The 13,306-nt window shown below is 48.5% G+C and overlaps 1 protein-coding gene across 11 annotated transcripts in view; it reads left to right on the forward strand.

Annotated features, from left to right (window-relative positions):
• PKNOX2 (PBX/knotted 1 homeobox 2) overlaps nucleotides 1-13,306 on the forward strand; it is a 321,964-nt gene that overhangs the window by 267,318 nt on the left and 41,340 nt on the right. For all 11 annotated transcript variants that reach the window (XM_058424449.1, XM_058424454.1, XM_058424447.1 and 8 more), the window contains one exon: nucleotides 6,499-6,670. In XM_058424449.1, the coding sequence (XP_058280432.1) occupies nucleotides 6,499-6,670 (172 nt within the window). The remainder of the gene's footprint in view (nucleotides 1-6,498; nucleotides 6,671-13,306) is intronic.

A 13,306-nucleotide genomic window follows, 5' to 3' on the forward strand; every position in this document is an offset into this window, starting at 1 on the left:
AAGGACCCAACTACCTTTTTTTTTCCTTTCTCTTTTCTTTTTTTTTTTTTTTTTTTTTTTTTGAGACAGCGTCTCAATCTGTCGCCCAGGCTGGAGTTCAGTGATGCGATCTTGGCTCACTGCGACCTCCACCTCCTGGGTTCAAGCAATTCTCCTGCTCAGCCTCCCGAGTAGCTGGGATTAAAGGCACATGCCACCATGCCTGGCTAATTTTTTGTATTTTTAGTAGAGACAGGGTTTCATCATGTTGACCAGGCTGGTCTCAAAATCATGACATAAGGTAATCCACCCGCCTCAGCCTCCCAAAGCGCTGGGATTACAGGCGTGAGCCACCACGCCCAGCCAAGGACCCAGCCATCTTTTTTGGAGTCCTTTTAATAAAAAGAAATTAGCCACAGCCACATAGGGAAACTTTAAGTTATATATGAGCATAAGAGTTACCAAGGAAGTTGCGGGGTCCATTCCTGAAGGCCTTTAAAAATGTTAGGGCAACCTGTCAGCCCAATTTATGTTAAGAATTTCTGTCCTGAGGTGGGGAGGAATACATGGGCTTTGTTGAATCTTGCCTGCCCCATGATGCTCTCCGAAGCTTTGGTGTTGATTGAGGGGTCTCAGCCTCTCTGTTGCTAAGAGAGAGGGTGGTGCTAACCTCTGCACAGGGCTGCAGCCAACATACTGCCCTGTCTCTAATCGCCTCTCCCGGGGACAGCTGCACACACCTTGGCCTCAAACTGGGCATTCCAGACCAGCAAATTTGGGTGATGTAAAAAACACGAAGGCAGAAATGTCAGAAGTAATTAAACCAAACGATGGCTTAAACCCCTGTAGAAATCAACACATCCGGTTTAATCACCTTCTTAAGCTAGCACAAGACTGCAATTCTGTGGAGAGGGGTTCTTTCTTTCTTTGGATCGTTAACAAGAACTGCATATCTTGAGTTTGATTTTAGTTCAGATGCTCCTGGGGAGAGGTGATGAGGGTAGGGGGTGGGGGGTGGGATGGACTCAGAAAAGAGAAAAGAAATAATAAAATGTTATTCGCGATCATCTCTTCTTCCCCTCTCCCTGAGCTGAGCTGCGTCTCCCTCCTGCCTGCCTCTGTCCGCACTCCTGGTGAAGGCGCCCGCCCTCCCAGCACCCAGGCGGAGGCGCAGTGCTGAATGTGCTAAATTAGGCCATTAGAGAAATTCATTTCTCTTTATTAGTCTGTGTCAAATCCTTTTTATTAGTGGCTGGAAACGACCTCTCTTCTGCAGTAAAATGTCATGCCAGTTCACTCCTTTTATTTGTTCTGCACTGACGAGGCTCAAACTCTCACTGAATTAGTGCAGAGAGATTTATTTCCTCCAAATTTTGAACGGCTTAAGAGAGATTGGGGTGGAGGGGGCGGTCGGGAGGGAGGTGACATGAGGGGAGAAGAGCGAAGAAGGGGTCTGGGAGGGAGAAGGTGAGCTCTTATGGAGGTCACATGTCCTCAGCTCTTTGGATATAAAGTCTAATGACCATTCCTCATATCCCACTCATCGTCATCGACACTCGGCACTGGAGACCAAGTGTCCACATCTCTGCTTCTAGCCCATGGAGGATATGGACCCACAGTGGAAGATATCTGGACAACGGGAAGAAGCACTCCTGAAAAACCATTTTGTAGTGGGACACACTGAGGCTCAGGGAAGGCCAAAGTCTCTCCTCTAACTGGGAATCCTTCTCCCCACCCATCCCTGGCTCACACAGGGCCATTTGTATTGCAGGTGGCTTTGATGGCAGCTCTCATGGGCCCTGCCCTCAGGGTGGACCCCCAAGCCTACAGCTGAGACTGCTGGGAAGAACTTTTCCAAAGTGGCTGCCAGCCTCCTCTCATGCTTTAGGGGGTGATGTTGGAGGGTAGCTTAGAAAATATAGGTCAGCCTTTAGGCTGGTACAGGCTGGGCACCTGGGGAAGGGGAGGTGACTCTCCCATAACCGTGTTGGGAACAGCTCGCGAGAAGCCCAGGACCATGCTGCAGCCACAAAACCCATGGAGTCGCTGGGAAACTGAGCCTGTCTCTCAGTGGGCAGTGCAGTGTCTCAGGGATCCCCATGCATAAGGTAGAAGGTAGTGTCTGTGTTTATCAAGTGAGCCAGGTGGATGGAGCATGGGAGCCACAGGCGCCCCACTGACCATGACCATGGATCACAGGAAAAGCTGTGGGTGATCTCAGATGCCATCTGAGCTCTGAGAGAGCAACAGGGCTCTGGGATGGGGTGGAAGGAGCCAGACGCTGGAGCCTGGGGAGGCTGGGATAGGAGAAGAGAGGATCTGGGGGCTGACAGTACTGCTCTCTGCCCTCCAACCCTGACTGCTCAGTCCTCAGGTTGCAGAGCAGCTGGAGAGAGGGTGCCAGGCCAGTATCTGTGAAGTCTGCCCTATGCTCCATGGACTCTTAGTTAACTTGGAGGGAAGGATGGGCAGCATGTTCCTTTCTTCTGAGACAGCAGGAGCCACAGAAGACACCCCCAGATATGCCCCCACATCCATACACATAGCCATTCTGGGGAGATCTGACACCTGGAAGTGAAGGAGGTTTAGAAGACCCTGGCTGTGGTTCTGCAGAGGAGGTGCATGTTCCTTGCCATATGTGACAATACCTCCCACCCCATCCCTGCAAGCCCAGCTCTGTCACGAGGCACCTCATGATCTGACTCCTGCTGCCTTTTCAACTTCATCTCCCTCCACTCCCCACCTGCCTACCTGACTCCAGCCACACTCGGCTACATTTTGTTCCAGAAACACGCAAGCTCATTCCTGTCTCAAATGCCTTGCTTTTTCTCCTGCTGGAACGCCAATCCCTTAGCTCTTTGCGTGACTATGTCTCATCATCCAAGGCTTAACTTAAATGTCACCTCCGCAGAGAGGCCCTCCCTGACCACTCTAAGAAAAGCTGCTCCTCCCTGCAGAAGCAAGGACAGAAGCAGAGGAGATCACCCTCCTCTCCCTACCCAAAGCCTAGTGCTAGTAGCTGGGGGACACAGTCGTGGCAGATCTCTCTTCCTTACCCCACATGCCACTCACACTGTGTACATAGAACACACCATCCCTGTACACATACACACATATTGCATACAAACAGCACAGAGAACATGCACACTGTGCTCACAGCACACAAAATCAGCACCCCAGTTACATACACTACCCATCTGTGCATATATACAGCATTAGCACAAGACTGTGTGTGCACACAATGAAAACACACAGGACCCCACACAACACTTGTTCTCATTGACAACCTGCATACAACCTTGGTGCACACACATGCATATGCACGTGCACACACACACACGCACACACACACTTTGTCCCCTCCCTCCAACTAACCAGTGAGAAAGGAATGTGCGGTGACCGCAGCTGCCATGGGGTTGGGGCGGGGGCTGCACCCCCACCACCTGGCACGATGCTGCGGATTATTAGTTCCTGGTAATTTAGTGCCCTTGTACAGAGTCGATTTGTGCCTTTCATTCCTAATTGATCTAGTGGCTGTTTAAATGGCAGCAGGCATCTGTTGAGAGTAGGGAGGTTCATAAGGCGCAATAATTCATAACACCGTCTGGAATTTGCCTTTCATGTCCCTCAGCTAAACCACTGCAGGGCTCTGCTTAAATTACAGCCACTGAGGCTTTCTTTGGTATTCCACTCAGGGCCAGGAGAATCTTGCATTAAACTGGGATCAGGTTAGATTAGACTATAATATGCTGCAGTGTTAGTGGCTGCAAATGAAGACTTATACTGGAGTTTAACCCCTTCACCTGGTTTTCTCTTTGTCTTCAGCCGAATGGCTAAGCTAACCCATTGTTTTCCCTACCAGCTTCCTGGTAGATCTTTCCCAATGAATCTTCTGGCGATTTGGAGCAGCAAATAGGCCACCCTTAAATACTGACCCTTTTTTTCTGCAGACTGCACACCCATTCTGCAGCCCTGGGGCCCAGCAGTTTAGGCATCAGCTTCCAAAGCGAGGGTTGGGGAGAGAGTGTGCAGGCACAGGCTCTGCCAAGCCCATCAGCTCCTCTGGAGCAGGAATTTCTCTTTTCCTCCCCCACTACCCCTGAGTCTGAGTAGAAAGACCCATAAAATGCGAGTGTGAGTGTAGATGTGGGTACGCACTTTCTTTTTGTCCAAAATTGTTAAAATTCCAAGTTGGATAGTCTCCTAGGGGTTCCCCCACCCACGTACAAATACCATATAAGCTAGATATTCAGTCCTTCTCTGTGTGCTCGGTCACGGTGTGCTGCAGGGGAGACCATGGTCTGTTTGCCTTACTTACTGTGTTCTCGGTAGGACGCGGTGGCTCACACCTGTAATCTCAGCACTTTGGGAGGCCAAGGCAGGCAGATCACTTGAGGTCAGAAGTTTAGACCAGCCTGGCTAAAGTGGTGAAATCCCCTCTCTGCTAAAAAAAAAAAAAAAAAAAAAAATTATTTGGGCATGATGGCGGGCACCTGTAATCCCAGCTACTTGGGAGGCTGAGGCAAGAGAATCACTTGAACCCTGGAGGCAGAGGTTGCAGTGAGCCAAGATCATGCCACTGCACTCCGGCCTGGATGACAGAGCAAGACTCTGTCAAAAAAAAAAAAATGGCTTACTGTTTCAGTATGGTAGCCACTAGCCACATGTAACCTCTTAAATTTAAAGTAACTAAAATTAAGTAAAATTAAAATTTCAGAGTCCTAGTTACAGTAGCCGTATTTCAAGTATCCATTGGCCTCCTGGGGTTAGTGGCTGCCATATGGGGCAGTGGAGATTGCAGAATATTCCCACCATTGCAGAAAGTTCTGTTGCACAGTGCTGGCTAGACCATCCCTTTGGAGAGAGGCATGGGGGCCAGGTCCAGGTCCAACACACATTCCTTCTCCTTGCCCAGCAAATGGGACTACCTCAAAAAAAAAAAAAAAAAAAAAAAAACCTACATTGCATAGTCCCAGGAGTCTGGGGAGACAGACCAGAGAGGGATGTGCAGATGCATTTTTGGAACTGCAGTGGAAGGGAATGGGACTCTCTGGAGTCCAGCGTCAACAACCCGTGCACTCACATGCACACATACTGCGGAAATAAAGGTGCTGTGGACTTATACATGCAAATACGCCTATACACATATAACATATATATTTACCAAATACTTTCTGAGATCCACATACATCTAACTAGATTTTGGATATATAGTGATAAATAAAGTGAGCTAGATTCCTGCCCTCACGTAGCTCACAGTCTAGTGAGGAAGGCAGACAATAAAACAAACAACTCAGGGACTATCAGTGTAGGTTTGGCGGTGAGGGAATGGGGTCAGGAGTCAGAAAAGCTTTCAAGAGTTGCTGATCTCCAAGATAAAATCCACAGAGCCAGGCCGGGTGCGGTGGCTCACGCCTGTAATCCCAGCACTTTGGGAGGCCAAGACAGGCAGATCATGAGGTCAGGAGATCGAGACCATCCTGGCTAACATGGTGAAACCCCGTCTCTACTAAAAATACAAAAATTAGCCGGGCCTGGTGATGGGCACCTGTAGTCCTAGCTACTTGGGAGGCTGAGACAGAAGAATGGCATGAACACAGGGAGGTGGAGCTTGCAGTGAGCCGAGTTCGCGCCACTGCACCCCAGCCTGGGCGACAGAGCAAGACTCCGTCTCAAGAAAAAAAAAAAAAGATCCATAGAGCCATTTAGGTAAACACTTTGGCTCACATCTAGATGTCATAGAACCCCCCACCCCAACCACCACACACACCCTCTTCACTCATTGATTCCTGCATTCACCAAATATTTATTAAGTGTCTGCTATGAGCATGCATGCCAAGGTCTTAGGGATATCAGGATCACTAAGTCAGGTAGAGTCTTGGAGGAAAACAGTGAGCAAATGATTTGCATCACATAGTGATGTAAATAATCATTGCATCATTGTGTGATGACCTAACACACTGAGTCTACCAAGACTCAGGACAGATAGAGACATCTGCCCACCATGTGTGGATGCGTCTTCAGGCTCACATATGTCTCCTGCATGCACTTGCAAGCGCACAAGTGTTTGTGCACATCTGCCACCCTTAGCTGGCTCCAGAAAGCCAAGAATGGATCTATGACCTACCACGAATGTTCACATCCAGGACTTCTCTGGACACTCCCCACATTTCCTTTCTAGGTTGACTCTCAGCCAGAAATGGACACCTACTTCTTGGAAGGTTTATAATCCATCATCCCTCCCCAAATATTCATGCAGTTTACCTGACCAAAGAGAAAAGGTAGGCGACCAGTGGGTAGGGACAGGAGCCTCTTAAGCCCACAAGCTGGAAGAGTGGACCCTCCTTGCCAAGGCACAAAGTGCTGCCATCTAGATTGACCATAGGGACTGGGGATGTTATCAAGGAGTGGGACTTTGGGAGAAGTGACAGGAACGTGGGCCGGGGAGCCTGGTAGCTTCTGAGCACAGGTAGCAGCATGGTCTCTGTGCGCATGTGTGAGCTCTTGATGTCCCCGCAGGCACCCTCTTTTCCCGCTCCTGACGCTGCTGTTTGAGAAATGTGAACAGGCCACCCAGGGCTCTGAGTGCATCACCTCCGCCAGCTTTGATGTGGACATCGAGAACTTTGTCCACCAGCAGGAACAGGAGCACAAACCCTTCTTCAGCGATGACCCAGAACTGGACAATCTGGTAAAGACCCTCCACCCTCTACCCTGGCTAGAGTCTTCCTACCCTCTGACCCCCTTCAAAATGCCCTAGAAATGATCCTTTAATTTACCAACAAAAGGTTTTGAGTGCCCACCATGAGTCATGCACCAGATGCACCAGTCTTGCAGCCAAGAACCATTTCTAAGTGCCTTAAGCCAAGAGTTCCATGCACAGGCTTTGCTGCCAAAGTTCTGCCCATCTATGCTGAGGGTGGCACTAGCATCTTAGCACCCACCCTTTTACAGTGCAGACAGGAGGAAAGAAGGGTTGTAGCAGCCAGAACATCTGGGGTAGCTGTTCTGAGTCCTGGAGTCCTGGCATGTTAGCAAATCTGTCTTGGGCTGTCCAGAGAGGAGCTAATAGTTGATGTGCTACTGTATGGAGGATGAAGGTAACTGATGTTGGAGCACATTAATCGAGAGAAAGACCTGACATCGATGTGCTGAGGAGACCAGTGGAGGACCCGTTCATTCTGGGGACAGGGTAGATCAGGTTCCCAAACCTAATTTGTCAACTAGAGCATAACTACAGTTTTGTAAAAATACATATTTCTAGGCCACACCACCTCGGAATTGTGATTCAGTGAGTTTGGTGGGAGCCTGTGAATCTACATTTTAAAAGGTTTCCTGGGCAGTTGCAATTGTCATTAGGTTTGGTAACCACTGAGTTGGATGACATCTGAATTCTTGTGTAGTTCTGGGAATTCTGCGGAGAGAGCAGTAGAGAGGTTGCTCTGTTTGTCCATTACTCTAACTAGTCATCTTGGAATTATTAACCACAATTCTTTATTTTTGTGGGTGGATTACCCAGGTTATGCACAGTGAATTTGGAAACTCTGGAAAACTCTCCCCCACAAATTGATTAATGATAGTGCTGTCCTCTTGCATTTAGAGTTTAACTGGTACCTACTTCCAAAAGGGAAACAGAATTAGAAAAGAAAAGGTGGTTCCAGAAAGGAAGAAAAAGAACACACACACACACACACACACACGCGTGCACACACACACACTGCATCTGCAGAACAGGTGTAACTGGCTTTGGTATTCTGTGCTGTGAATTATCCACACCACTGCTTCTCTCAAGAGCTGAATATGTGACTGTATGGAGTCCAGAAGAGCTGCCAGGAGAGCCTACCCTGGCCTGAAGCTTTGTGAAGTGTCATGATGGGTGGAGTGTTTGAAGAGCAGAGGAGGCCCTGCCAGAGGATAAGGGCTCGCTTGCTGTCGGGAGGGTCAGTGAAGGCATCTGAGAGCCCCAAAGCCACCTTTTCTCATCCTGGGGCATCCCTTTCTCTGCCTGGGATTGGCAGCCCCCTTCCCGGGAGGCGGGCCATTGTCTCTCAGGTCCCACGGGAAAGCTGCCCTGTGCAGGTGCTCCAGTTGCAGGCTGGTTTTGCGCTGCCTTGTGCTCTGGCTGATCAGAACCATAGACTGCAGTTGGGGAGCAGATCCTCACAACCTAGACCCATGGCAGCCAGGGGGCCAGGAGATGCCACAGCCATTTCTGTAGGAGCTGGGATGGACCTGGGGGGCAGGGCCCACTCCCTTCATTTGGCTCAAAAAGAAACTGAGGCCTAAGTTGGTAAGGAAATATCGAAAAGTAAACTGGGTAGCTAATGTGAAACAACTGATACCTTCTTAAGAGGGAGGAGTTCTGGGGGAACAAATTTCTCATGTCCTACCCATCACCACCTGCCAGGTGAGTTCTGGAAGACCCACCAAGAACAGCCTCCCATCCTAGCTCAGCCTGGAAAATGCCCAGGTGGCCACCTCCATGCTCTCTCCTGGCCAACATGATGTAGGTTCCCCAGGGTTCTGTTCACTCAAAGAATCATATTTAGAATCAATCCAACAGAACTTGGTTGCGTGTTTGCCACATGCCAGGCCTGACCCAGGGACGTGGATGCTGTGGAAGCTGCCCTGGTGGCCCCACACTGCCAGCGTTCCCTGGTCTTCCATCTCAGGCACTGGGCTGGGAGTGTACAGCCATTGGAGCAATCCTTGGACATTCCATCTACTTGGGTGCACCTGATTTCTCTAGTTGAGTTAGCCATGGTCAATGACTGGTTGATTGACTGGCTGATGATGTAAATGGAGATATTTGAAAGAGCGCTATCCAAGCCTCACCACTACTATCTGTGTGATTTGGATGACTTAACTCCTTTGAAGCTCGGTTTCCTCATCTGTAGATCTAACACACCTGTCTCGTGTAATGGTCATACAAAATTAATGAGATGGCGCTGGGAAATGGCCTTTAAAAATGCCTGGTATCTGGAAGGTTAATCTCAAGTGCAGGGCCCCTCTGACAAGGTGCTCCAGTTCCTCAACCTCATATCCTGGCCACCAAAGAGACCTTGCAGCCAGGACCCTGAAACTTGATGTGGGGAGTCAAGCAGTGCCCCTTGTCACCCCCACCCCTGGTCCTGTGTCAGGAAGGGGGAGATAAAGAGGCCAACCACCGGAGCCATCATTAGAACAAGAATCATGTAGCCAGCACAGCCGAGATGCACATAATTAGAAATTAGAAAAAGGTCAGATCGCATCATTATCAGCTCAATCAGCTGCCGAGTGCCACAGCCAGTTAATTTGGCATCTGTATTTTTTACAACCCTGCACACGTAGCCCAACGGACTGTAACTCTTTATCCGGACAGATATACTGCGCAGCCGAGCGGGGACATAAAATGAGAGACCCCAAGCAAATGAGCTGAGATAATTGAGAGATTTATTTTTTATATATGTGTGTGTCCAGGCGGCTTTCCTTTGCCCTTGAATATTGACTTTCATAGGGATTGTCAGGAGGGCACTTGGGTCCCCAAAAACTTTGTCCCTTGGAAGTTCCTCTCTCCCCCAGGGTCCTCAAGCCCCACTTGGGCCCTGCTTTCTCCCAGGCCCTGTAAGCCTGTGGTCTCCAGCCCCACCAGCCCCCCATTTGAACTCAAATCCTCCCCATCCCCAGCTGGCTGCCCCCCGTCCCCCAAGCAAGTTGCCCTGTACCACACTCCCCTGTGTCCCACAGTCACCCAGGGCTGCCCCGAAGATCAGAGAGGTTCCCAGATTGTAGATTTCAGCGGGAACTTCCCTCCCTGCATTAGCCACCTGCTCCCACAGTACCTCTACCAGAGAAGAAACAGATTCATGAACCATTAGAGGGAAAAGCCCTAGGGAGGGCCGGGCACAGTGGCTCACGCCTGTAATCCCAGCACTTTGGGAGGCCGAGGCGGGCAGATCACATGAGGCTAGGAGTTCGAGACCAGCCTGGCCAACATGGCGAAACCTTGTCTCTACTAAAGATACAAAAATTAGCCAGGTGTGGTGGTACATGTCTGTAGTCACAGCTCCTCGGGAGGCTGAGGCATGAGAATTGCTTAAGCCCAGGAGGCAGAGGTTGCAATGAGCCGAGATCATGCCACTGCACTCCAGCCTGGGCAACAAAGTGAGACTCCATCTCAAAAACAAACAAACAACCCTAGGGAGAAGCACACCCTATCTCCTTTTATAGCCTGGGATGTAAGTTCACAGAAGGAAGTTACTTGCCAGGACCAGAACCCAGGTCAGCTGACTCCTGACCCTCCGCTCTGCCCACAACATCACACCACCGCTCCTCCTTCACTTGCAAATAAAAGTGCCCCTGATATCGCTTTCCCTGCACCCACACTCTACCTCCCCATTTCCAGGGGACGAGGGTGGCTTTCCACCCTCATGGTGGTCAGGCTGCAATGCCCCTGGCTGGCTCCCCTGGGAAAGGCCGGCTTCATCCTTCACTCCCTCCACTCCAATCCCCACAGCCGCAGGGGCTCACCAGGACGATTCCTAAGCTGGGCCCACAGATCCCCTCCTTGGGCCCACCAGCCTCTGACTGGCAGTTGGTAAAGTTTGTAAAATTTGCAAGTTCCCCAAAACCCTTTGAAAGGTAAAAGCTTTTGTTTTATAAAATCTGATTTACGGGCCCCCAGTGCAGGGCCAAGGTTTTATATATTATGCAAGATTTCAAACCGTGGCTGTAAAACGTACGGTTTCAGTTTCATGCATGGAATTTTTTTATGTGTAAATTTTTTAACATTTATGGGGCACGTTTTAATGAGACTCTGGTGTGGCTCGAGGGACAGATTACGGCTGCCTGACTGCAAAGCCAGCTCTAAAATGGGGCCCCCCAGGCCCTTGGGCCCACTCCGAAGAGGCAGGGCCAGAGGCCGGAGGCTGTGGATAAGCAGGCACGTGAAGGAATCAGGCCAGAGCTCTGGGCCCAGAGGGCTCAGGCCAGCGGCATTCAGAGACTTAGCCACTTTGGCCTTCAGTCCAGGCTCTCTTTGCCTAGACAGGAGCAGAAAATCCCACAGACACCAAGAAAGAGAAAGGAAATGGGAATCATCAACGCTGGTAATAATGAACATTTATAGAGCACTTACCAGGTGCTGGGTACCGTTCCAACTGTTTTACATATATTATCTTATTTAATCCTCTTTCTAAACCCACAAGGCACATGTTACTATTATCCCCATTTTAAGAGGAGGCAATTGAGACAAGAGATGCAGTCACCATCATGCACCTGGTCCATGGCCCAGGCAGGAATCAAATACAGTGCAAGACTCGCACTCCAGTGACCACACCCAAAGCAGCTCCGGAGCTAATATCTTCTTCCATCTTTCTCTGGGCCAGGTCTTGTTTTTCATTTTCTTCTAGCCACATCTCATTTAACCCACAGTGCAACTCTGAGGAGTCACTATTATTATCTTATTTTCCAGGTGAGGAAACTACAGCTTAGAGATTATGTAAATTGTTCAGGGTCTCACCATAGGTGGAAGACCCAAGACACCCAAGACCTAAAGCCCTGAGTGTCTTCTTTGCTGTTTAATTCTCACAAGACCCCTATGAAGTAGTTGTTATTATCCCCATTTGACAGAGGAAGAAATCAAGGACTAAGAACCCTATAGCCAATAAATTACATAGCTGGGATTTGAACCAAGTGAATCTAACTCCCGAAGCCCACCCTCCTTCCTCGGTACCACTGCTTTCCCAAATTCTGAGGCCATCAGAAGGAGAGTGCCAGGTTATTGACTCCAAAATGATTTAACTTGTCCTGCGTGATGGTTTCCACAAAATATTTGTTTTGTCCACGAATCATCAGGCAGTTCTCCAATCACTGGTATTCACCTTTTTCTCATGTCCCATTTCTTGTTCTAGTGACCCCCCACTTCCAAATGATCAGGCCAAGCTGGCCTGGTCTGGAAAAATTCCTGATTAGATTTGAGCATTGGCAGCCACAGTGACCCACAGGAAATATCATAGCACGTTAAGGAATGTGTGTTTATAAATTCCTTCTTCTGTCCGTGAGGGAGAATAGTTCCAGCTTCCCAATTTGCAAAAAGGAAGGAGAGGGTGAAAGGAATGTGCCTGCAAAACAAAGATGCCTCCCTAATTCCTGCATGGAGCTGGATGGGTTCCGTAATCTCTGAGCCTCAATTTCCTTATCTCTAGGGGAGATAATATTGCCTGTGTCCCTGTGGTGACGAGACTCAAATGAGATAATGGAGAGAAAGCATTTTGTAAATTGTAAAGTGCTGTGTATACAAATGTTTTGAAAGGCAAGAAATTATTATTATCAAGTGGAAAGGCCATGATCCTACAAGAGAGGCAACCACTGAGAGAGGCATTTGATGATGGAGGGAGGACCACATTGGTATGAGGAATTGACATTTCTTGAATGGCCGCTATGGGCCCAACACATTTGCATACATGATCTTATTGAGTTTTCACAACAACTCTAAAGTGTAGGTATTATTGTCATCCTAAATTTTGCAGATAAAGTTTAAACTACCTGTTCAAAATACCCAGGCAGAAAATAATCAGTGTGGGACATCAGACCACATGGCTTTATAGAAAATAAGAAGCCCTGTTTTTATGTACTTTCCTGGGACTGTGAGACTTGTGTACAGTGGTAGGAGACTAAAATGTGAGGTTGCATTTGTTTTGCCTTTTTGATACAGACTTCTTAGAAAAAGAGGGCTGAATCATTATTTTGAAAGAGAAGAGAGGGAAAGAAGCTGAAAGATGGAGCAACACCTGGGGAAAGGAATTAAGGATGCATTCACCGCATTTGGCAGTGATGTTAAATTAAGTGGCATTGTTATTGCTCTAGAAGACTTGGAATAAATTTTCACATGACCCCGATCATTTAGAAAAATAGTTTAATAAATCAGAATTTTCTAACTTAGAGACAAAAATCCAAAATTGTAAACACAGGATAGAGGATGATTTACTAAACACAAATATAGGAGTAAAAAAGACCCTGGGAGTTACTATTTTGTCACTGGCTGGACATAGAATAGCAGTAGAAACGCCAGTGGGATATCAGACATTATTAGAAGAGATTATTTTTACAACTTGCATGCATTTGGTTTACTGTGGTTTATAAAGCATGTTTACATCACTATCTCCTTTAGCCCCTTTCAAATCTTGTGAGTTAGAGATGAACATTATCCCCATTTTACACGTAAAGACACTGAGGCTCAGAGAAATCATGGAATTTGCCCAACGGCACCCAGTTAACACAGAGCGGGCTCGGACGCAAATCCAGGCTGCATGACAATGAACCCACAGTGTTCCTGCCCTGCCAGGCA

The sequence above is a fragment of the Hylobates moloch genome, unplaced genomic scaffold, assembly GCF_009828535.3.
Source record: "Hylobates moloch isolate HMO894 unplaced genomic scaffold, HMol_V3 SCAFFOLD_11, whole genome shotgun sequence".
In the NCBI taxonomy this organism is placed as follows: Eukaryota; Metazoa; Chordata; class Mammalia; order Primates; family Hylobatidae; genus Hylobates; species Hylobates moloch.